General features: G+C 40.0%; 1 protein-coding gene across 3 annotated transcripts in view; it reads right to left on the bottom strand.

Annotated features, from left to right (window-relative positions):
* Window positions 1-21,600, bottom strand: part of Ppargc1a (PPARG coactivator 1 alpha) — a 633,781-nt gene that overhangs the window by 14,814 nt on the left and 597,367 nt on the right. For all 3 annotated transcript variants that reach the window (XM_048414959.3, XM_085691904.2, XM_048414958.3), the window contains 5 exons: window positions 18,930-18,975; window positions 18,747-18,820; window positions 4,912-5,827; window positions 4,286-4,390; window positions 4,009-4,129 (listed from right to left, as the gene is read on the bottom strand). In XM_048414959.3, the coding sequence (XP_048270916.1) occupies window positions 4,009-4,129; window positions 4,286-4,390; window positions 4,912-5,827; window positions 18,747-18,820; window positions 18,930-18,975 (1,262 nt within the window). The remainder of the gene's footprint in view (window positions 1-4,008; window positions 4,130-4,285; window positions 4,391-4,911; window positions 5,828-18,746; window positions 18,821-18,929; window positions 18,976-21,600) is intronic.

The raw sequence follows: 21,600 nt of genomic DNA, 5'->3' as shown, positions 1-21,600 counted from the left end.
GGACTTTATAGTGACCAATAGAGGAGAACTATGTGAGAGCCTAGCCATTTTTCAGCATCTGGATTTGGTTTTAAGCACTGAGCCACATCATAATGTCTAGATTTGTTCTTTAAATTAACATCCCATTATGATGCTTTCTGGCAGGAACTGTACAGATTGCAAATGGAGTTGGACTTGGATTTCAGCAAGAAATTAAAACAGTGACAGTTCAGACACTAAGTACTAAACTCTGGCATTCATAGCTTTGGTTTAATCTGAATTATTTTAAGCTTAGGGGACAGAGAAAGGCAGAGAGTCAATTGGCTTTTGAGAGTGGGTTTGAATGGAAGTCATGGGAAAGCAGACACTGACATGATCATGCTATCCAGTCATCACGGAGAATTCTGTATTTGCAGCTTCCAATCGTTACTGCTAGCTTTAGAAAGGCTTGCTCCACCTGAGCTCTATGAAGAAGCCTTTAGAACTTCAATTCATGACAAATTTGCAGATCTCCTTGAAAACTCAACGTAGATATGATGCAGCCCACGAGACAAAACTGAACACTTATTCTGCAAAATATCAACGAGCACTTTTTACCGCTTTTTAAGTTTTCTTTTGGAACTTCTGAATTGCTGGTCCCTGAGTACATGATTGCCCTCCTTAGCAGTTAATGTAGTGTGGCATCCAAGAGACTGCAAATTCAAGTGGGTATTCATTTCATTACTTTAAGGGTATCTCAAAACTTGAATGGCAGTCACCTATTTAGATAACTTGGGTGGCCTATCTTGGCTCCCACAGCTGCTTCCTGAATGGAATTCAAAGCAAATGAGTGAAAAAATTATTGTAGTCATGCTGTGTTCATGTACACAAAAGTTTATTTTTCCAATGTTTTTCCAAGATTTTTCCATGACTGGCACATGAAAATGGCCTTTATGATGGGAAGAAGGGAACCACTTAAAAAAATCTTTCTGTGTCACAGTGATCAACATCTTTAGTGTGAGTTACAAGGCTCCAAAATCTGCTTGCCACTGCAATGTATTGGCTTATATCTGATCCAACATCCCCCAGTATTAACAGTTAAATCATTAGGGATCGTCAGTATAATGAACTATTTTCTAGAGATGCATTGTAGGCACACTCTTGAATATCAATGTTCAATAAAAGCATATTACAATGTAAGTGAGAATGTTCTAAAAGCCACATTAAGAAATATAAAAAGAAATAGATAATAAAGCTAACAATGCTTACTATTTAGTTCAGAATACCGAAAACAGCATATGACTCATGAGAGATAGAAAAACACTTAGAACTTTCCCATCCTTCTTTGTACCAAGTCTTTAAAATCCATTCACATGGTCCATCTTAATTCTGCCTAAGAGAACTAACCACGTGATTAACTTTGGCCACCCTGTTGAACATTCTAGTTGCTAAAACTGACAGCAGGGGAACCTGCCTGAGACTGAACTACGTCCTCTGAATGTGGGTGACAGTTGTGTGGCTTGGGAAGTTTGTGGGGTCACTAGCAATGGAACCAGGACTTTTCCCTAGTGCATAAACTGACTCTTTGGAGTCCATTCCATAGGAAGGGATACCTTGCTCAGTCTAGATATGGAAGGGAGGGCCTTGTTTGTTGATTCCCGATAGAAGGCTTACCCTCTTTGAGGAGTTGATGGGGGTGGCAGATGGGGTGGGGAGAAGGTGGGAAAAATAGGAGGACAGGAGAGGGAACTGGCATTGGTATTGTAAAATAAAATTGTTTCAAAAAAATTGCCCTCCCTTCCTTCAAAAATTTGAACAATTTCAACTACCCCATGCTTGCTCTTCCATACCCACATGCTCTCATGATGACTTTTAACCATGTACCTTAGATGAACTCTCTATCAAACCATTAATCACATTATATTTTATGCTTGTATGTCTTTATCTGTCAGCTGACTTCTAACTCTTTGGATCAGGTGCTGGACCTTACCTAAATGCATATCTCAAGCACCTGGCAGTTACTTATCACAAGATTCTGAGACTTTGTGTGTGGTCAACAGTAAAAGCATTTACCTTTGCAAGTGGGAATTTATTCCACAGAAAGTCTCCGAAATGTATGAAGCGCTTACTACTTGGAGATCACTGTGTTAGTAGGCAGTTTCTGTTCCCTGGGTTTTTGTTTTTGTTTTTTTTTCAGATCTAAATAAATACCAGTGCCAAAAGTCTCACCAGTGTCCAGTTAACGCATAATGCTTTTATATAGCCAAGGTGACATTTGAATTACTCCAAGTCCTCTCTCAAAGGACTTGAAAACTGATAAGAACTGTCTTGGGCAAAGAATTAAGTTAACATTTGAGAGGCAAAGGAAGGAACGGGGGAGTTTAAGACTGCTTTTGTCTCATGAGGACTAATAGCAAACTAGTAGATGTTTTCAGAGAAAGCTAATCCAGAAAAAAAAAAAGTTTGACTCCCTCCCCTTCTTTATTCTAATTGGATATCTAGACCTAAATTATTTTGGTAGGCAGAAAATAAATACGTGTCATTTAGCTACATATTTTTGATTAAAATATTCATCTGGCTTTGATTAGAATTGCACTGTATTTTGCCCAAATGAGCAAATAATACCCTATATTTAAGGAAAATCAAGAACTTTGTACGATATGAATTTATAAACAGCAAATGCAGTGAACCAGCAAACACTATGTGACTGCAAGTTTTCTCAACATGGCTCACTTTCGTAATTAGTGACTGTAGCATGTTCTGTGGAAAGGCTTTGTAAACTATAGAGCGCTCTATAATGTGAATTATGATAATTATTGAATAGGTCATTAATTAAATACAGCGATATTAGAAAAGTGGAAATTTCCGTTTTCATTAGTCTTCCTAAGTGTGAACTAATGACATTCTGGCAAATCTTAACATCACAGCTTACTTGAAAATTGAGAACGAAAATGAGGTAAAGTGTTATAACTCACAGGATGCCTTTGATTCAGCCCTTGGTAGATGCATAGTTAAATGGTACCAAACATCCAATCTAACAATTCAATTATTTCTCACTTCTGTTTCTTCCGATTCCCAAGATAAACCATCTTTCATTTAACCTTTCTACTCTGGCTTGTGACAGCTAAGACTTGGTTTGGCACCATCAGGAATATATTTGATACAGTGAGTTTTACTGTTCTCTCATTTTTTTGTTGATATTACTGGATTTTCTTGGAGGTGCCACTGGAGCCCACCATTAATAGCTGGCATTGATTTCTCTGGGGCTTGCTTAGCTTATATGCAAGATATGTCAGATGCTGCCTTGCACTGCAGTGACTTGAAGCAGCTTGCAGAGATAGGCAGCGGGGGCAATGAACCAAAACAGTGCCATATCTCATCAATTAGCCACAGCTCCCAGGAGCACTGTGTTGGGAAAGACCTCAAGGCTCTGCAGGACCTCAGAGGAACAGAGTTCCGTGATTGATTAAGAGTGTCTGCCATGGGCATGTACTGGATTCTGACCACCTGAGTGCCACATTATTAACACCTAGTGAAGGACAGTACTATACTTCAGAGAACAAACAGGTTCATCATAGCTTGCAGGTTTACACGTGAGCATCAGCACTGACCACATGTTAGGTGACTATATTAACACTCCGTCCCCACCGCCAGTCAGGTGATGTCCAGTCCAGAGGTAAGAAATGCTAACTTCCTTAGCCAGACTTCCAATATGACTTTAAATAGAATCTGAAATCTCCTTGCACCCCACTCAACGAGTAACAGGAAGCAGCTACAAAGACATGCATTCTTCATGTCCTGTCAGACCGAAGGATCCTCCCGTTTCTTCATTTTTCAAAACAAACCTTGAGAAAGCTACTGAATGTCACAATCCAACTATCATAAGTCTACCGACACCATTTTTTTCAAATAAGAGCACCTTAAGATATTTTTAAAGTCAAAAATAATGTTAACAGAGCATTAGCTTTCTGTTGCTGTTTAATCTACCAAAATAAAAAAAAAAATCTCAGAGGAAAAGCAAAGAAAAGAAATTAGCCCCACACGGCTTACAATTGCTTTCTGCTTCTGCCTCTCCCTCTGCTTGGCCCTTTCAGATTCCCGCTTCTCATACTCTCTGCGGTATTCGTCCCTCTTCAGCCTCTCATGCTGATGTGCTTCGTAGCTGTCATACCTGGGAAACACAACTTCATCATTAGGCCGCCCACCACTGTTTGTATGAAAAAGCACATTGTCATTTGGGGAGGGAACAGGGAGAGTTTGGGGGTAATGTCTTGCCATCTAAAGGAGGGGATACAGGGAGCTGAAAGAAAAGGACAGGCCTCATTACCTGGGCCTACGGCTGTAGGGTGACCTTGAACGTGATCTCACATACAAGGGAGAATTGCGGTGTGTGCGGTGTCTGTAGTGACTCGATTCATAGTAGTAGCAGGATCTGGGAGAGAGGAGAAAACCAAAAGGATGTTTGCGACTGGCTCTTAGCCCAATGCACCGGGACCACTGAACACCACTGGAAGCTCAGGGCTGTATCAGTTGCCTTCTCCTTACTAGCAAGATCTTCCAGTCACAGCTTGTCATGAGCTAGTCAGACCAGAGACCAAAGAAGTGACCAATTCCTTCTCCATGTCTCTTACTGAAGTTACCATGGCTCATGGAATGGGTATTCTGTCTGGTTTATCTTATATGGATATCAGCTCTCCAGATACAGGGCTCCTTTTCAAGAAAAGGAAAAAGTTACGCAAAACAAGTTTCTTACGAATGTATCTCTGTGTTCTGATTGGCCAATGTAGAGTGCTCAGAGCTGGGTGTGTGAGAGAACATGAAGAAGTGGGGTCTGGGGGTGTCCGCACCTCAGTTAATTGGTAGACTGGCTCCGGAAGAGTAACCCTGAGGTTGGAAATTTTCTCTGACCTCTGAGGAAACACTTCAGCATTGGGTGGATTTTGACAACCTTACCTTGAAGAGGATCTACTGCCTGGGGACCTTGACCTTGACCTGGAATATGGTGATCGGGAACACGACCTGTGTCGAGAAAAGGATCTTGAACGAGAGCGCATCCTTTGGGGTCTTTGAGAAAGTAAGCATTTGGGCGGTGACACTGAATCTCGACACGGAGAGTTAAAAGACGAGCAAGAAGGCGACACATCAAACAATGAGTAGAACTGCGTGCCATCCCAAGGGTAGCTCAGTTTATCACTTTCATCTTCACTGTCATCAAAGAGGCCATCCATGGCTAGTCCTGAATTTATAAACACAGGTAGTTTGGAGAATTGTTCATTACCGAAGTCGCCATCCCTCAGTTCACTGGTCTTGTCGGTTGCGTCATCAAAAACAGCTTGACTGGGATGACCGAAGTGCTTGTTCAGCTCAGCTCGGATTTCCTGGTCTTGAAGCTGTTTTCTGGTGCTGCAAGGAGAGACTTGCTTGCTGGGCTCCAAAGTCTCTCTCATGTAGCATTGGCCTGAATCTGTGGAAGAGCAGATGTGCCCCTGCCAGTCACAAGAGGCATCTTTGTAGTCTAGTTGTCTAGAGTCTTGAAGCTCCTGTGATATGTTAATGAGTAAATCCGTTTTGGAATTGATTGACTGACAGTAGTCATGGTCACCAAACAGCCGTAGGCTGGGCCGTTTAGTCTTCCTTTCCTCGGGTCCCCGGCTGAGCACTGAGGACTTGCTGAGTTGTGCATACAACTCAGATTGCTCCGGCCCTTTCTTGGTGGTGTGGCTGCCTTGGGTACCAGAACACTCACTGTACCGGGCCCTCTTTGATGGTGGTGGCACCACGGTCTTACAAGAGGGCTTCAGCTTTGGAGAAGCCTTAAAAGGGTTTTCTTGGTTGGCTTTGTGAGGAGGAGTTGTGGGTGGAGTTAGGCCTACGACGAAAGAGAAACAAAACAGAAATGTGGGGAAATAGAGAAAAGAAACAAAATATTCTTCAAGGATAAACACATTTTCTAGTTTTTTTCTTGGATTTCATTTCAGACTATGGTTAAAACTGAATGAAGAAAGAGGAAACTAAATTCATGACAAGTCCTGAAAACTGGACTCTACTCCCAAGTCCCTGTCAGCCTGCAAAAGGCAGATGGGCAACGCCAGTCAGCAGCAAGGGCTGTGATATTTTGCTATTTCAAACGTCTATGCTAACAAACTCTGCAGCCTAGAAAACAGGAATGTGTCACTGCTGGCAGCCCCAGCAGCAGGTGTCACCAACACTGGCATTTTCAAGGGTGTTGCAGGAGTCACGGAAAGCAATCCATGGGCCGGGACCTGAGAATCATGGTTCAGCCTTGGTGGCATTTGTCTACAGAGAATGCTGCAGGAAAAATACAAGTGGTTCAAGGCTCTTAGAACAATCAAGAATCTACCCTTGGGGCAATGTTTTTCAAAAAGTGAAATGACTGAAAATTTTGGCCAGGGTAAGAATGACATACATAGAGAATTTTGAACTAGGTTCAGCAAAACAGGATGGGCCCAGCTGAACACAGGGAATCAGAGCCCCTCCACAACTCAACAGCAATGCGTCTTTGTCTCCACAGTTCATTAACTTAGTAAGCCATGGCTAATGTAGGTATAATACATTCTTGTAAGCATAACTAATACATTCTGTCTAAAATATGGTTCTGCAACGGAAAGCTAAGTGCAAAGTGACTCTAAATATCTCCATGCCAGGGGACCATTTTGTTTGGAGCACATCGTCACCCAAGGCATGAGACAGTGGGACTAAAACAATTCCAAGCTTCAGCAGCTAATCACATAAAGAACAAATAAGGGAAGACAGGGCATCTATGGGTTGGTGCCTTATCTGCCTGGCTACAGAAAATTCCAAAGCCAAGATAGGCTAGTTCGAGACCTAGTCGTTACCTCAAAGTCTCACCCATGAATAATAAACTCGATTCACTCCGTCCTACTCAGGAAGAATCACTGTGAAGCTCCAGTGTCCAAGAAACTTTGAAGGAGGGCAGGCTGCAGTTCAAATGGTTTTATGCTTACAAGGGAACATTTTAGTTTACAATACATTTTCTATTTAGGAGGATGGGCGAATGCTATTCAGCAGAAAAAAAAAAATGGTTTCAGGTCTGTTAACAAGCCTGGGGTGAGACTTAAGGCAACTGTGCATTTCAATGGGGAAAAAATTCCTACCTTGCTGCAAAAAAATATAAATATGTCAAGAACCAAGTAGGTCACAGAGAGCCACATGCAATTTTGATATAAACGGAAAGACGCTGTCTTGTTCTCCTACTTGATGATAAAGATGCAGAAGAAACTAATGTTTTCCCTTAAAGGAAAGATTCTGGCCCAATCTTAGGCAACTTTTAGCATGTTGAGCTAATTGTCTCCACGGAGAAAGGTAGGGGCGGCATTGAGAAGGACGAATACAGGCATGGACACTCTTCCTTTGGGCACACCTGAATCCACAGGAGCTGGCTGCATCCATGTGTCCACTCTGCTGTGGCTGAAAAGCAGGTAACATTTTCCTGCATCAAACTTCTGTGCCATTGAGATGCATGCTCTTTTTGCTCTCTCCATGAGAAAGAGCATGGCTTGTTTCTAGACTAAGAAGCTCCTATTTCTTTTCTTCCTCATTTTGTTTAGACTTTGCATTGCTCTGTGTAGAGATTCCTGTGTAGAGATTCCTGTGTAGAGAATTCTACCATAGGTTATTGTGTTGTGTTACCAACACAAGACATTTTAAAGTCCCCATGCTCAAGAAAGAGAGAGAGAGAGAGAGAGAGAGAGAGAGATGTCAAGTTCCTGAATAGTCGCTATTAGAGTCAAAGACGCTCCTAAACTGATGATGAGGACAGGGGAACTGGCTCAGCCAGTTATGTGCCTATTGCATATACATGAGAACCCGAGTTTAAATTAGCAGTCTGGTGTGGCAAAATGTATCTGGAACTCTTAAGTGATGGGCATCAGAGACAAATGGGTTCCTGAAGTTCATTGGCTGGAAAGCCTGGCCAAATCCATGGTCCAGTTTCAGGTTCAGTGAGAGAGTTCGTTTCATAAACAATAAATAAAAGCTAAAGAGAGCCTGAAGGAAGCCATCTGAACCTGACCTCTGGCTTCCTAATGTGCTTTCATCAATGTGTACCTTCACACACATGCACACACCAACGCTAACAAATACCATGCCACATATACACAACACAACACACACTCAAACACTAATGATGAGTAAGCTGAGTGCGTGCCAATAAGTGCCAGTCAAATAACCAAAAGAAGTGACCCTCGAGGAGAGACCGCCATTCAACATCCAGAATCAATCTACATAAATCTCTTTATGCCCATCCAGTTTATGACAAATTTTTTCAGTTCTAATGATTCATATTGGGGTGGCTTACTTCATCTGTACTACATGTCTCTGAATTGTCTTTTTAAAAAAATGAGAATCACATCAGTTTTCTCCAGAGAGATCATGAAGGCTTTGTAGGACGCTGCCTGAATGTAATTGTGTACAGGTTATTTTGTTTATTTTCACTTTTGCAGTATCTTTCTGAGTAGTTGGTCTCACATGTCAGTGGCCTAAGAGCACTTAGGAGTCTAGTTACAAATTTTTAATGAGATGGTTCCCGGACCACACGCTGAGAACCAAGGTCTTTGAACATCTGTGTCGCACATGGCCTTTACTCCAAATATCTGTGTTTTGACTGACAGTCCAGATGTATAAAAAGAAACCCTGAACTTCAGAAATGCCAAATTAGGCCACTATAAAAGAGAGACTAGCTCTAAAAATACCTCAACTATCTAGGGATTTTAAATATAGAAATTCTTTTACTCTTGAAAATTTGAAACCCTTGTCCCAGTATCTAAGTTCATTATTGTTTAAATAAATGGTTTTCCAATTGTTCTTGGATGTGGTGATTCCCTGATCACAGTTCCTCTCAGTTAAAGACAACTTTTTTTTCCCTACAGATATGAGAAGCTCTTGCCACTGAACAGACATCCATAGCATACCTACTGTGTGCCAGATGTGGGTTGCTGGTATCTCAAGGACTCCACCCCCACAGACAACACAGCCGCTTTTAATGAATAGGTAATTTTTCTAGCTCTGAAATAACTAAGTTTTTTTGTAGATATGTTTAAAGTGGGTGGCAATGTTCTGGGGGAACGGTATGTGTGCTGCGAGGGAAGTCGGCAGGGCTAAGAGTCTCTGCTCACATCACCTGCTGAGTCAAACCCTACTCGCTCACCAGATGGCAAAGAGTAATCTGTCAGTGTATGGGAGGGTAGGGGACAGATTCTAGATAATTCACTGTCTTTAGACTCTTTACCGAAATCCCCAAATTCAGAGAATACCTGTGACCAAGACTGAGAGATCTCGTGAATGATAGACTTTCTATCACTCAGTGCTTAATTGAAAATCTATTTCCAAATATAGTTGAAACCTAAGCTAAAATAAAGGAAAGCAGAAGCACAAAGGACATTTTTTTATTATTTCTTTTAGTGTTGTGTCAAACTTTTAAGCACAGCTGATGGGACAGGTTACCCCCCTTGGCCTCTGAATCAGCTATATTTCTCTAACCTGGCTTGCTCTGCCCACAGTTTCTTCCCCTGTGGTCCAGGAGAGGTCACCACTCCGTTCCTTAATGCTCAATTCCTTTGCTCATCTTTCCACTAATGGCCGGACTCTCGATTTCATGCCACAAGCCTAAATCAACAGTGCTAATGCCTCCCGTAACCTCTGGCTCCTTTCCTGTGTGTTGATTTTTCTGGGGAATGTGTACATTTTGGTGTTGACAGTACAAGGTATATTCTATGCTCTCTCTTGAACTTAGCAGGTTTTGACAGATTTATGTGAGGACAGATGGCCATTACAGGCTGAAGGCTGACAAGAGGCAGTTCAGAGCATTGTTAAGACACTTGCACAAACTCTCAGCAGTGCAGCTCCGTGCAGAATGTAATTCAGACTATAGCTTTTTTATTGCTGCCTATTTTCTTTTGTCAAAAGAGCCTGCTGTGCAGAGCAACAAATGGCTGCTATTACCCAGAATGTAATGGGTGTCAGACAAATCACGTAACACAAACAATCAAGAGTATGTAGGTCATATTTCAACAGAGCACAACCTTAGCAATATTTATGATTACTGCATTGAAATGTGCTCTATAATAAACAAGTACCTCTACATCACTCACACTCTGCACTGCCGATCGGGGAGAAGTGGCACACACTCTACAAGTCATCGCTCGAAACAGCCCTTTTATTTAAAGAAAAAAAAGTCAGAGGCAAGTTTTGTTTTGCTTTGTCTTTCATTATGTGTGCCATGAAGTGTGGTTTGCTTTGAGCAGCTCTCTTCGGAGTTTGTTTGTTTAATTGAATGACTCTAAGAAACGATGAAGTTCCAGCCCTGTTTCCTGAGCCCTGGTATCCACCTAAATTATGCAGGACTATTTTTTTCTTACCTTTTTTTTCGTGCACGATTTATAACCTGGTTCTGAATGCCCTGCCCTCTCTACAGTTAACTTCTGAGGTAACTTAACAGCAGGATTTTCCTTGGGTTGTGTGACAGTTTAGGGTTTGAAGGGGAAACACTGAGAAGTAGTGTGAAGACAAGCAGGTCTTGTCTTTCTCAGGTATCCCAGAACTTCAGAAGTAGAAGGGCCTGTCAGGAGAAGGAAGAGAAGGCTGATGCGCTGGGACAGCGGCTACGGCTGAACAGCTGCTCAAGTATTGGGCTGATCTTGGTTCTTCTTCTGTCCTCCATCTCTCTTCCGTTCCGAAGAGTCACTTGTGGATCACAAAATCCATCCACTAAAGTATTAGCATTTGGCACGGTAAGTCCTCCTATGCATTACCCTGGTTCTCTGTTGAGCATCCATTCACACTGACTGGGAAGTCCCTGCCTGACATCACCGATTACTTTGGATATCATCCTGTTCATCAGGGATGAAATTGACTTCGCAGAAAAGTTTCAAAACTTTTCCTACCCAAAAAAAAAAAAAAAATCCAAAAAAACAAAACACCTAACACTCCAATTTTTACCTGTGGAATTCTTCGAAGCCAAGGTTATTACTAATTGTTCCGTAGGCCCTTTCCCACAGACCTGAGGCTGGCAACCTGGAATTGCAGTTATCCACTACCAAAGCCGGAAGCTGAGATGGGGTGGGAAGTTACTTTGTTAGCCTTGGCTTCAATACGCCATGGGACAGTATCATTTCCAGGAAAGCAAACAGAGGACAGAGTGAGTACTACAGACCTCCGACCGTGATGAATGAGGCTGGAACTAGAAGCTAGTGGGTACCACACCTGCTAGTCAGAGTCGCCAAAAACCGCCCTGGGTCCCAAAGTCTCTCTTTCATGGATGCTTCCTAAACGGGGAAGGATTAAATAACCTGCCAAAGTCACTTCACATTTTCCTTTTAAAAAATTACATGCATGCATTTTTAATGTATGTATGTGGTGGCAGTTGAGTGTGTGCGTGTGCCTGCATGTATTTGTATATGCACAGATAAGTGTGTGAGGGCTTATGAGGATGAAGGTCAGAGAACACACGGGAGTCGGTTTTCGCCCACCACCGCAGGAACCGCAGTGATCAAATCCAAGTTGTCAAGCTTAGCAACACGTGCATTTCGTCACTGAACCAAATTTTCTGTAGCAGTTTTTGGTTTTTTTCCCTGTAAAAATACTTTTTCCCAAAGTATTGTTTATTCTATGCATTTGTCTATTTTTCTTGAGGCTTATCAAATGCAGAAGAAATGGCTATCAAAAGAACATGCTGCATATACTCTGGCAATGCTTGTTTTAAAGAAGTAAAGATTCATCTTTTAAACAAAAAATTCAAAATAGGAGAAATTAGAAATTAATTTGTAAATGTGTGTTCCTTTTCACCGCAAGTTCACTAAATGCACATTAAATAATTGATTATTTCAGCCAAATGAAAATACTCGGTTAAATATAAATGACAGACAAAATGCAGATGATAAGCAACCATGGAGTGCCCAAACCCGAAGTAGGACATCTATAACAGAACCGCCAACCCTAGATTTTGAGATCATCATAAAAGTAAAGGTAAAGAGATAGTAAGAGCCTGAAGACCAGGTTGACTGTTGCATGCTCGTGTCTTCTGGCCACGGCCTGCATGAATCCATGAACTCTAAACAATGTGGCTGTCTGCATAAGACCTGAATGTAGGCAGTGAATGGCTGCTGAGGGAAGTGGAGCCAGTTGCTGTGCTGTTTTTCTCCTCCTCCTTGTCCTCCTCGTCCTCCTCATTCTCCTCCTCCTCTTCCTCCTTTTCCTCCTCCTTCTTCTTCCTTTTCTTAATTTTTCAGAGATGAGACTTCAATCCTAACTGGTTAGCCCTAAATAAGAGCAACACTACTTGTACTGCGTGTGTGTGTGTGTGTGTGTGTGTGTGTGTGTGTGTGTGTGTGATGTATGATGCATTAACTACAGAAGGATAGGACTTGAAAATGGGAGGGGATGGTTTGGGGAGGAGTTGTGGGAGGGTGGAAATGACGCAAATACAGTGTACTCATTTATAAAATCCTCAAAAAAATAAAATAATAACAAATTAAATTAGCCACATGTCCATCTTATTTAAAACGGTGTAGCCAAGGCTATGTGAACAGAGGGAGATGTGGGCAGAGCCCAGTGGTCCCAGAGTGAAAAGGCAGCTGCTTGTCCTCTTCTGCTCACTTTCTTCATCCCTTATAAAGCAGCTCCATCACTTTCGCCGTGTTTATCGTGATAATGAAAACATTTAAGCATATACATAAAAGCTGGGGACCAGTCATTTTGGTCCCCAACCAAGCTCCTTCATGTCTTGTGTTTCAGACTATCACCTTGTTAAGCTGACATTGCTTTGCCATTTCCATTTCAGACACAAAAATGTGTTGGTAGTGTCTGAAAAATCTCCATATGCAGTAGATTTAAATGCCTTCTGCCAAAAGAGCGTTCTCTTTTCTCTCATCCTACTTCACTAACAACAGCTATTTTGAAATCAAATTAGTTTTTACACCTGTAAAAGAGAAGAGTTTTTTTTTTCCTTTATCAGTCACAACAAGCTAGCGTAGGACAATCACAAGGAAGTCAGAGCAGCCGGCAATACCTAATAAAACCAACTCCCTCTCTCCTTCCTCCTGCCTCCCAAAGATGTTGCAGATGGGGCACACACATTATTCTGGAGGTCTTAGAATTCTGTCGAGTCTTTACATTTCCTCTTGAATGTTTGGGGAAATTCACTAACAAATGTTTAGAGTCAGTTAAAAGAAGACAGGAGGAGGATGCACACAGAAGCTTCAGATACCATCTCTGTCTCTACTGAACAGAATAGGCATGTAGATCAAAGATCAACGAATCAACTGTATGGATGCTGTTTCTGCTCCATTCACCCCCTGCTGCACCTGTGGCAGACATCACTAATTGATCATGACATTCCCACTGAGTACAAACTTGGCCTCAGAATCTCTCTCAACACACTGCTTCTGGCAGTCAATACCGATCAATGGCGCTTTGGCAAGACAGAAGAAAACTATTTAACATAACAGATGCCAACTACTATCTTTAAAATTCAGAAAAGGAATCTACACTCTGGTGAGATTTCTTTGAACCCAGAGTTCACCAGGAAGCTACTGTCAACATACAGCTTTTTCTTAGATAATGGGCAGAGAGTCAAAATTATATATATATATATATATATATATATATATATATATATATATATATATATATATATATATATATTTAATGCCAGAGAGGAATCACCAGAGTAGGTGGCAGTAGTAGAAGTAGGTGTTGACAGAATCTGAAATATCTGTGGCTTACACCTCCATTTCCTAAATCCTCTACGTGTACCCAAAGCAGTATTCATTCAGTGTTTGCAGAAGTAGAAGTCGGCTAGTGTGTGCCATTAAAGAAAAGAGAAAACATCATAGGTTAGATTGCCAAAGAGTCTGCAGCAGAGAAATCAGAAGTGTTAGAGACAGTTGAGACTTGACAATGTGAGCGGCAAGGTGCACTGGCCTCCGCAGAAGCTAATATGGACCGAGGGCCTGTATGCTATGCTATGCTTGCCATTGTCCTCAATCTCACTGAACACGCCCAGAGACTCCGGCACTAAGCTGAACTTGAGTTTATCTGACATCAGAGTAGTCTTTGTATAACTTCACTAAGACAGGCTGTCTCTTTGATCCTAATAGTGTACTTTTAATTTTATCTTTGCTGTTTATAAAGTGCTTAAGGTCAAATTGTGTTATATGCAGTTGCCATATTTTGTAGGGCATGAGTGGTTAAACACTGAAATTATTGTATTCAGCTACTTTGAGTACAACAGTATTCTCATTTAGTAGTTGTGAATGTAACCTAAAAGGTGAAGCATGGCCAAGGACGCAGAACAGTCTTAGCAATCAAAAGATAAAGAGGAAGAAGTATGAGTCCCTTCTTGTGGTCTCTTGCTGATATCATGGCTACGCCAGGCACACTGCCATCGGACCCTCTCATTGGTTCTTTGCCTTCTTGATTCCCTCCTTCCACCCCCTGTTTCCAACTCCAATGCAAACACTTTTCTTTCTTAAGAAGTGCTGAGTCAGGAGAGCCCACTAAAAGCCCAATTCCCTTCAGTCTGCTTCCATGGGTCTCCTAGGCTATTACCTAGAGTAATGGCATTGCCTTGACACTCCTTCCAACCCTGCAGTCTTCTACATTCTAAATCTTCTGTGAAAGCTCTTCCCTGAATAGAGATGGGGTATCACTGTGGTTCTTTGGTGATTCCCTTTCTTCTTTGTGGTTCCTGATTTGCAATGTTGGCCATTGAGCAATGCATTCTACAGAAGATGGGCATCACTCACTACATAGAATTCCTTCTATACCCACAATAGTGCCTGTCACTATAAAATTCTTCCTTCTACCCAAAATCCTCCTTTACACTAACTAGAAGACTGCACCCTCAACACCTTTCAGCCCTTCCATTTGACTCCTACTTTCTTCACCCCAATTCCCTCTAGTGTATAGTGCAATTTGATTCCAGCTCAGCTTCCCTACATAGTTACTGATGTCAAACTTAGCAAACTAAAAAAAAATCATCCTTTAGGCTCATCTTTCTTAAAGATGCCAAAATATTATAAATAATATGCTGCTTTTCCTTTGTGCCATTTATCAACGAACATTCTTTTCTCAATAAGCTGTTAGACTATATCTCAAACGTAAAGCACTTTACTGTAGAACTCCTTTGACTAGATCCTGTTTTCAGCACTAGACATGGAATTGTTTCTATGTCTTATCCTGACCATTGTCTCCCCGAAGCCTGACATGTTACCAACAATGAGCAGAAAGGAAAGGCAATCATGGCAAATTGGTTTCCATTGTACAAATAGTCTTTCAATGAAATAAAGAATGACGCATTTTAATTGATAATATAAGCATAAAGTCCTTGACAAAAATAAATGTATTATATAAAATGTTAAGGATGTCTAGAATCTACAAAATAATCTCCACATACCTTTCCATAGAGCAGGCTACTAAAATCTCAAACTCACATAGAGCTTATTTAAAACTAAGTACCTGGGATGGGGAATGCAACTTGGTGGTACAGTGCTTGCCTAGTAAAGTGCAGGGACTTTTCCTTCCTCCCAAATAGTACAAGAATAGATAAATCAGCTCCAGAGCATGACTCAGAGGTTAAGGACACTGGTCGCTCTCCCAGAAGACCCAGGTTCTAATTCTAGCGCCCCACATAGTGGCTGTCAATTGCTTGTAACTCCAGCCCCAGGGATCCAATGGTCTCTTCTGGCCTCTGCTGGCACTGCACGCATGTAGTGCACAGGCATACATACAAGCAAAACATCCGCCAAATAAAAATATAAAACTAAATAAAATCTAAAAATAAAAACAAAAATAAATAAAAGAAGGAAATAAAGCTGAACATTTTGTAATATCATAACATCTTTAGTGGGATGCATATAAATGGTGTGACGTGTTCATATTTATAAATTAGGAAGAAACCCTGGCATAAAGACATCCAATATCGACCTAGATGTAATGAGGCATGGATGTCCCCCTTAGCGCTAGTGGGACTATAAATAGAAATATCATTTTGCAAATCAATGTAGCAATGTATGTATCAGAATGCTCTAACATATTTAAATGCTTATTTTTGGCAATAACAACTATTAGGAATCTATTTTGAGAAAATCAGATTTTAAAATTTATGCACAAAGTTTTCTCCCAGAGTGCTATTTCAAAATAGTAACATTATAAACAACCTAAACATTTAAAAATGAGCATTTGAGCAAATAAGTTTCTATTTACCTACTCAAATGAATATTATACAGTACTGCCATATCCTGATAACAGAATTTGAGATGGTACAAAAAAAATAGCTTATGTTATGTGAAAACTTTGGCTCTAAGATTATATAAGCATTTACTGACATACGTAATGATTACAGTTACAAGCATCTATCTAAAGAAAACAATTCTATGAATATTTTAATTTTAGAACTATGGAGAATTTTCAGCTGGCTTATGTCTATAACATTTCTCATTAGCTGATATTAGTTATACTCATAACAAAATATCTGTTTAATTGAAGTTAGGCATTCGTACACAACTAGAGAAGCTATCTTGCTCATTTCTAAAACAGAGTGTCTAACTTCACAGCTTCTGGACACTCTCAATTAATAGATCACTTTCAACTGTACACTACCGAGCTGCACAGTGCTGAATCTTCTAAAACCTGCTAGTGTTCACTGGTCCATGGACTGTTATTAGGTGAGATGATAAAGTTTTATATAAATGAATAGAATGTGAGTATGATCATTTGTTTATATTAAAAGACACAATTAATGTAAATTTCTAGAATAGATACTGTCAAATTAAAATTAGTGTGTGTTGTATGTATATATGTATGTTTGTGTGTATGTTATTGCAAAGCACTGAGAATATCACCAAAAAATCCAGAAAATAAATGCACTCAGATTATCATTCCTCAAAAAAACATGAAATAAAAATTGGAGAGCCTCATGACATTTCATTAGTGTGATTTATGCAAGAAAAGATGAATGAATTCCTGGTGAGCACACTGAAGCTCAATGCCATGCCCGCAGTCTCCTAACAAAAGTATGGTATTTGAATGTGCATTTATATGTTCTAAGCAAAAGTTAAATGAAGAATTGCATATCAGTTTTTCAAAGAAACCCACCAACTATTTGTCTTTGCTGGTCAAATAAGAAGGCCTCTCATACAGATAATGTGTGCACACAACAGTTCTTCCCATTAAAGCATATAAGTATAATTTATTTAAGAAATCAAGCTAAATCAAGATGGTTCAACTGTTTAAGAGCATGTTCTGCTCTTCCAGAAGACCTGGGCTGCATTCACAGCACCCAAGCCTGGTAGCATTCAACTACCTGTAACTCCAGCTCCAAATGGATCCAACATTCTCTTCCGTATTCCTTGGGCATCTGCACTCATGTGCACAAATCCACACTTACAGACATATAAATATAATTTTAAAAACTAAAAACAATGATTATAAAAAGAAACAAAGTTATGCACATGCTTACCAGTGAATTGCATGAATGTGTGCATGTATATGGAAACCTGTGTGTATATATATATGTGTATATATATAAATATATATATGTCATCTGCATACACACACCATGCTATTAACTATTCTGCTGCTTGACCAAACCATGCAATCATGCAGTAGACCTTTGATAAGAAGGTAATTTTGCAAACTCAAAGTGTGAAATTAAACTTAACGACAATGACCATGGTGCGTGTAGGCACCACAGTTCTGGTTGAAAGCATCTTGTCTAACGTACTGTCCCTTTATCCTTATCAGTAATGGCCAGAGCCAAGGCCTTTCTGGTGTAGACATCCTAAAACTTACTCTCTCGTGAATGCCAAGATCCTCCATTTACAACCTAAAGCACCATTTACAACCAACTCAGAAACTTGCCTAGGAACTCTTCAGTTAGTCCAAGTTTTAAAGCTCCTTTGTCTCCATGTGACACATGGACTAACTAGAGCAGTTCAGAAGTCTCAAATGCTCAATGATGGAGACAAAGAGACAAAGAAACACGCACACACACACATTGTGGCTTGCTTAAAAAAATATTTTCATTTTTCTTCTTTCCTGGAAAGATATATGTAGGAATGATGTATACGAATACATATATATGAATGACAGATAGATAGTAGACAGATATGTATATGATAGCATTATACTGCTAAATATGTGAAAGAGTGAGAAAATCTTATACATGAAGTACTGACAATAAATTTGAATATAAGCGTCACCTCTGTTTTCCCTCTTGGTGACATTTCACACATTATTTAAAATCACTAACTTATTTTTTTTTTATCAAAAAAGACCACTCTCCTCATTTGGTCACTGACTTGACTGAAACACTTAGATGTCAGTCACAGTTATTGGGTGGGAGATCAAAGATGTGAAGTTCAAAATGCATTGTATAAAATTCTCAAAAGAATTAATACTAATATTATTATTAAAAAATAAACTGGAAAAAATATTCAATTCTCTTCCTCCTCCTCCTAATGTCTGGGTGTCTTAACCTGAAGTAATGTTCTTTGAGAATCCAGAGCAAAATGATCTGTCCCAGGGGCTGGGCTAGTCCTGAAAATGAGTGAAACCATCTCTTTAACACACTTTTCAATTTAAGGTTCTGGGGGTTTTGGTGTTTTTGCTTTGTTTTGATGTAAGCAACTGAAGACGCTTGGCAGATGACTTTTTATTCAGTTCCACTTGTCCTCTATGTAAGTGAAAATGTAGCCTATCATAGACTATGGATTTCACAGAGAGAAGTTTCAACTGAAATGAAAGCTTACCTGCAGTTCCAGAGAGTTCCACACTTAAGGTTCGCTCAATAGTCTTGTTCTCAAATGGGGAACCCTTGGGGTCACTGGAAGATATGGCACATTTATAAAAACAAACTGAAATGGAGTTGCTGTAGCCAAATGTATTAGAACCCCCTTCCCTTTCTGAAAATGGTTGCATTTCTTAATACTTACTTTGGTGACTCTGGGGTCAGAGGAAGAGATAAAGTTGTTGGTTTGGCTAAAGGAAAGAAGAAGAAACTAATTATAAAATATTGAGTCTTTTTCAGATCGACTTTCTGCTATACTCAAGTAGGAAACAACGAGGCAACTGTAGGAATTAAGTAAGGGAACCCTGAATGTTGGCTGGAAGACAGACTCTAGTCCATTATGCCCATTATGCTAAAGCAAATTCCAAACCCCATTTGAATCAGTACAATACCATTAGGAAACACATACAAACAGAGAATTTTCCCACAAATGCACCATCTCATTAAGGACACGAAATTTGCATCATATCATGAAAGAGAAATATTGTTTTCTGTTTTTAATTTGAAATCAGTACACGGCTTGTTTACACTGGGAAATAGCGGAGTAACTACGAGGTGACAGATCGCTATGAATATTCAGTTGGTTTTACGCCTAAAATGCATAGTTTTATATCTAGCCCTGAGAATAGGAAATTTCTGAGACTAAGACTCGAGCAATAACCATCATCGAGAGATGATGACAAATTGCGGACTTTGACCTGAATGGCTTCAATGGAGTTTGCATCCCAAATCTGATAGACACGTGACGGTGTCACATTTATCAGCTAAAATATCAACAGACATTCTTCTATGCTCACTATTCCTTTCCGTCCTGAGTGTCACAGAATCTTACTTCCGTTGGTGTCCTTTCTCAACAAGAAATGCAAGAATAGGAATCTTCTTGCTCTAATACGTCAACTACTTTTCTATGTCAGTCTTGTGTGTTGAGTGGGAGGAAGAGGAAAAATGATGACAAATCTACAGCTACGGATACATGTAAGATTTTGTTCGTTTTTTGCTAATTACTTTCAGAAAGTCAATAGGTAACTACGTGTATAATGAAGATCACGGAGCTGAAACAAAAATGGCCTCTGGAATAGCTTCTTACCTTGTGGTTGAAAACTCTAAGGCCCAGAGATGCTAAATGATGCCTACAGGACCATATAACCAAATCTTGGCAGAGCTGGATACTAGGATGTTCCCCTCCTCTTATTATCAAAAGAAACTGAATTCAATATACTTTAAAGGAAGTTAACCAACCCTGATAATTAAGGTTCTTTGAAATGTAAAAATATTATTTATGTCTAAATTAGTCTGGAATAAGGTACTTTATGTGAAAAATAGTATTTACATATTTAATTTGTAGATTGGAATTTAATTTGGAAACAATTGAATAGTAAGTATATCATCTATCCGAAGTGCATCCAGAAATATGAAGCTCATGCTGTCTTCTACAAATTAGGTACATTGATTAATTGGCTTTTACATATATACAGCTAGATGAGCTGATTGTACATTAATTTTTGAGTATGCCTAATTTAATCAGCCTTTCACAAAGAATAAATTTATGAACAAATTTTACTCACTTTTATGGTATTTTGCTAATAGCCAGGATAATTTACGCAGGTTCTATAGACAATACTACCCGATTAGGAACAGTGAGATAAATCACACAATAAATGCACATTGAAAATCAGAAACGAGGATCTACAACAGGCCGTGTTAAATTCTCACGCAAATGCTTCCAAAATTCGGATAGCTAGACACAGGGAATCCCAAGAGCAATAGAGGGAGAGAACTGGTCCCAGCCATGCTGAATACCAGCAGAGTCAAGCAGAAATGAGAGGCCTGTACAGGGGTGCAGTCCTCCAGCCACCCTCAGCCTTGAACCTGTGACTGCACGTGGGCTCACAAGCACCACTGATTTCATTTGTAGGGAATTTCACTGGTTCTGTTCAAGGACTGGTTGACCACAGGCTGTTAGGGCCCTTACAGTTACCCTTCATGTCAATGCTACTTTTGAATAAAGGTGTGTGTGAAAGAATGAAAGAATGAGACCCGATCACACACTGTAGATTAGGCAATTATTCTAAGGCAGCAAAAAGTGTATAATGTCACCATGTAAGGAAGAGCAGAGCAAAAGCCCAGTCAGGAACATACCAGTGCAGGAAGAAAGTCGCCTCCCTGTCCTCCTCAAAGTAGTCTCTGACTGTTCATACGACTTCAACTTTTTAATTTGAAAAACTTAATCTTAGAGAGTAAGCACCTATTGGTTATTAATCATAGGCTAGGGGTCATTTCCCAAGGCTTCTAATAACTGTAGAATTTCTTTTTCTTTTGATTCAGATGGTTTTGTTCTGGGATGAACACTTTGGGCCTTATCACAGATTTATACTTTAAAAAAAATTCTTCATATACCTGGTCCCCCTCAGAGAATCCATTTTTCCAGGACCTATTTAATTGTTCAATGCCACGGTTTATAAAAGTTTATGGTAATATTTAAAGGTAAATGAACTTTAAGAATGTCTCAAACTCCAGAGAGAGAGAATACAAGAGTAAAAGCGAGAAGGGGGGAATAAGAGACAAAAAGAAAACTTTAAACTATAGGCTAATTGGCCAGATTCCTTAACACAGGATTTCAAAGACCCGGAGACTTTCAGTTCAGCGACAGATGAATGTATGGCTGGGAACTGGTGAGGAGGAACCCAATGGATTCTTCACTCACTCACTCCACCGAGCTCAGTGAGCTCCTTTTCCTAGGTCATTAACATCATCAATCCCTCTGATAAAACCAAACCAACACAGCAATAATAGAGCTTGGGATCAGGCCCAAGGAG

The sequence above is a fragment of the Myodes glareolus genome, chromosome 8 (assembly GCF_982192425.1).
Source record: "Myodes glareolus chromosome 8, mMyoGla1.1, whole genome shotgun sequence".
Taxonomy (NCBI): domain Eukaryota; kingdom Metazoa; phylum Chordata; class Mammalia; order Rodentia; family Cricetidae; genus Myodes; species Myodes glareolus.
Note: the sequence above shows the minus strand (reverse complement) of the source record. Positions and strands in the feature narration are given on the sequence as shown.